The 4,196-nt window shown below is 50.9% G+C and overlaps 1 protein-coding gene across 1 annotated transcript in view; it reads right to left on the bottom strand.

Moving 5' to 3' along the window:
• Positions 1 to 3,770: 3,770 nt before the first annotated feature.
• The window catches only part of RERE (arginine-glutamic acid dipeptide repeats), a 284,124-nt gene continuing 283,698 nt past the window's right edge, over positions 3,771 to 4,196 (bottom strand). The window contains exon 21 of the mRNA XM_066637389.1: positions 3,771 to 3,870. Coding sequence (XP_066493486.1) covers positions 3,771 to 3,870 — 100 coding nt within the window. The remainder of the gene's footprint in view (positions 3,871 to 4,196) is intronic.

Here is a 4,196-nt window from a genome sequence, read left to right as displayed (position 1 = left end):
TCCTGATCCACAGCTCACAGCCCAGTCCTGAGCTGCCTGTTGCACCAGGACTGCTGTGGCAGCAAAACGACTGCCGTGGCATCCTGTGCGCAAGAGGGCATCCACCGGCAGCTCCCTGGGGGAAGGGGACTTTAGTCCCCTTTCCCTGCCGAAGGGAAGTTGCCCCTTACGGCAGTCTGCAACACTCACCACCAGTACAGCGCTGGCGGTACGAGTTCAGGATTGGGCTCAGTCTCTCAGCCATTAAATTATACCAGATCTTAAAGGTAACAACTGGATATTAAATCCCTAAATGGATTACATATGCAGCAGTTGCATTGTTTAGGAATGATGCTCAGGCCGTGACTTTTGGGAACAAAGTTCCATACACCCATCAGCGTCTGCACCCATTAGCTGTTGAGGTTTCTGTTTTTCAGGAGAATTTACATAGCCTGTGTTTCCTGGTTGCATGAACTAAGAGTCTGTTACTGTGCAAAATGCTAGATACCGGCCAGCGACAGTTAACAGCACTGGAGGTAGCTGGAATTGGTTTTAAGGGGAATGAGGTTAGCACAGCAAGAGAACTTTCCTGTTTGCTTTAGAGGAAAATTCTAGTATTCGGTCGAATGCAGCTGGCTCCCAAACCCAGTTCCCTGCACGGCCCTGCCCTGCGGTAGAAACTGGGCCACGGTGTGTTTATTGAGCAAACATGCCTCCGACAGGCAGAGAGATAACCAGGATGTGCCTGCTCCGTCTGTGTTTAATCTGCTCTGTTGTCAGGCAGGGCGGCGGGCCAGAAAAAGTTTCCCCCTTTGCTTAGGCTCCAGGGGCGGGCCGGCTTCAGAATTTACACAAATAAAGGAAGAAACTCCAAGTGCCGGCAGCACCGATCTGATTACGGAGTCATTTATTTTCTGGTCGTTAATAATTTGTGCAATAAAAGATTGCGTGCCTTTCTGAGTTAGTGGGAGTTATTGGCACAAATTTCCCCTCCTTGCCGGTGTGAGGCTGTGCTTGGAACATAAATTATGAGTTTCTTATCGCTCTCCTCTTCATTTTTCATGCTGCCACGGCTGAATCGCCAGAAGCCAGCCCCCGAGCCTTGCTCTGATATTATGCTGCAGGGGCGAAATGGCAGGAGCCGTTATCCTGCCTTTAATTATACAATCGCCTCACACTCCAGGCCTCCCCCCAACCTTGGCAACGAGGGTGTGCACACTGCACTGCCCGGCCTGTGCGTATGCGCCTGCCCACAGAGACAGCTGGGTACTCCACTGGGCACCGGTGCCCACTTGACAGAAGTCAGGGTGACAAAATTCCTTCCACAGCCTGCCACAGTCAGAAAAGAGATCCATCTGGAATGTGAGCAAGAAGGCTGCATATGTTTCTCCGCACGCCACCCTCATAGCCGGCTACTTGGGAAGGAGAGCTTGGGATGGATTACAAATGCCGGCACACAAGTTACCATCGGCAACTCTCAAACAATATGGTTACAACTAAGAGTGGGCAGGAGGCCAATTGGGAGGGTTAAGGCCAGAGGAAAGGGTTGATTCGCATTGGGGTGGCACAGGGTAACATGCTGAAACAGGAGCCATAGTAACAGAGCTAAGTTCTGGCAAGGAGCCATTGTGCCAACAGTTTAGATCCTGGATGGGGGCACAAAAGAAGATTGGGCAAAATCAGAAAAATCAAAGTGTATCTCAGGGCTGGCCCGAGACCTCCCAGCCCCTGAATCGGGCCCCAAATGTTGCTCTCTCTAACCTAGCAGAGCATCTCCACCTGCTACTCTTCCACCTCTTGCTTCCTGGATGGAGCATGGAGCGGAACTGTAGAGTGGTGGGTGAGGGGACTGGAGATTGCTCCCCTCTCCTCCACATTTCCCCTTTTGTGCCATTGCCCTCTCCTTTCTCTAATCTAGGGAGTGGCAGAAGCAGTGCCCCCAAACTGCACAGCCCTTCTGTATTTTGCCAGAGTCATCACTAGCCTCTATGCCTAGGCTCAGCATAAAAACAGATCCACAGAATTCTGGATTCTCCAAGTCCTTCCTTTGCCCTGTATACACCAAACTGGAAATGTGGGGGGAAGTGTGTCCAAGTAGACGAAGAGTAGTCTGGGACCATCGGCAACTCCAATGCTTCTGTTAGGAACGGCAAGACCTTAAACTGGGGTGTAACTAGTGAGATACCTTGGAGAAAGAGAAAGTGTGTGTCTGTGTGTGGGTTCAGGTTGCAGCGCCCCCTTCAGGCATCAAAGTGAATAGAAGTCTGCAACATGAAATTATGTGACCGCCAGGTGAATGAAGCCTCTGGATTGACCTGGCCTGGTATAAAGGCTAGTAGTCCACCTTTTCTTGTTGCACTTCAAGATCCACTGAAGGACCTTTCAATGGAGGATACACACTCCGCTTCTGAAATTGAATACGGTCACCTGATGGCTGTATGAACTGGACATTGACATTTGATCTAGTCTAACAGATATATAAGTCCATGTATTATATGCCATGCGCTAAATGAATAAATAAAACCTGACAGCCACTTTATTAAAGTATCTGGGCAGGAATGGGTAAATCCAGCACGGCTTGACTTGAGTCGAGTCACAAGTCACTGCCCCCCCTGCAACTCGACTCAAAAATGAGTCCTAATGGGACACTTTTCAAGTCACCAAGTCACCTGTTTGCAACTCTAAAAGACTCAAGTTGAGTCGCTCCCTTTAAAAAGCCCGCAGTGAAAAAAAACAACGTTGCTACCAGGGTGTGTGTGTGTCAGTGTTCTCTGAATACTCCCCTGCTGCCACATCCCATCTGTAAACAGGGCAAGGGGGATGGGAGTGGGACAGACTGTGTGAAAGTGGGGACGGAAGCAGCAAGAGGGAGGAGGGTCACGCAACTGCGAGGCTTACCAGGACAGCCCAATCCTTGGCAGCTCTACTCAGAAGTAGTCCCACTGTAGCCAGACATTCAATGAGGCTCCCTCCTCCCAAGTAACAATGGAGCCATGGGGCTGGCAAGCATGTTCACTACAAACTGCCTTCCTCCCTGGGCTTCTCCAGTCAATTGTAAAGTAAAAAGTCCCTTGGGCTCCTCCTCCTGTCCTACCGCAGCCAAAGAAAATATCAGAATGCTCATCTTTGTTCAACGACCATCGGTTCCTTCCTTCCTATCAAAGACGGGCAAGAGAGCCTGTTCTCACCTCCCCCTCTCCTGCTTGGATGCAAAAGCAAACATTAACCCTTCCCTGCCTCCTGGCTAGAACTTCCCTGCTGCTTGCCCGGTCTGAATGATGGCTCCACGAGGTCTTTCACACCGTGAAAACAGTAAGCAAGCATACCCAAGACACAGGCAGACTCGAGTCTGCATGCATGGGGACGAGTCCTGAGTCAAGGGGCTCTTGACTCGAGTGTTTTGCCAAGTCTTCCACACGTGTGACTCGAGTGTAAACAAGTCAGCAGGAAAACGCTGCTTTTCGCAACTCCGAGTCAAGTCACCTGGCTCGAGTTCCCATCCTTGGTATCTGGACTAATGAAAAAAAGGGTATGCAACATTTGCCCTGCAATTGGCAAGCACATGATCAGGATAGAGCTGGGTGGCAGTCAAGCTGACGGCAGGAAGCCAAAGGTGTGGTCCAATCAGACTGGGGTGAAGTGCCAAGGTGTGGTGTGGCTGCTGAGCTTCTCTGGGTGGCTTAGAGGCAAAGGTTTTAAGGGGCCAAGGGCTTCTGGGGCTCAGCCAGTTACTACACCCCAGGAGATAACCTTGATCCTCCAGGTTTTAATCCTTCCAATTTTCTGGCAGGTCAGAACGTGGGTAGTGCAGGAGACAAGGCGCCAGGGACACCTGGCGGCATCTTACAAGCCCTGGGTCTGGCTCCAGCAACTGTCTCCAAGAGCCCTGAGCTGGGGAACACACAGTCCACATCTGGGGTACAGCTGCACACAGAGCTTTTTCAAAAGCACAACAGCTAACTAAGTAGCAGCAAAAAAGGGAGATCTGTTCTGTTGCTCTCCACGCATTTCATGTTTCACAGGCACACACTGCTGAAGAGCTAGCGGGGAGCTGCCATCTGGATGTAACTAAAAAAAGAGGAAGAGCCGTTCTCCGCGCCGGGGTTGGAGCAGAAAAGCGTACAAAAACAGGAGGTCTCACAGGCACTCTTCGCTCTGATGTACAAAAGAGGCTTCAACACCAATCCGGGCAGGCACAGAGAAGCCCGGCAAGGCCT

The sequence above is a fragment of the Tiliqua scincoides genome, chromosome 9 (genome assembly GCF_035046505.1).
Source record: "Tiliqua scincoides isolate rTilSci1 chromosome 9, rTilSci1.hap2, whole genome shotgun sequence".
NCBI lineage: Eukaryota > Metazoa > Chordata > Lepidosauria > Squamata > Scincidae > Tiliqua > Tiliqua scincoides.
The sequence above is the reverse complement of the archived record's forward strand: the minus strand, read 5'-3'. Positions and strand labels throughout refer to the sequence as shown.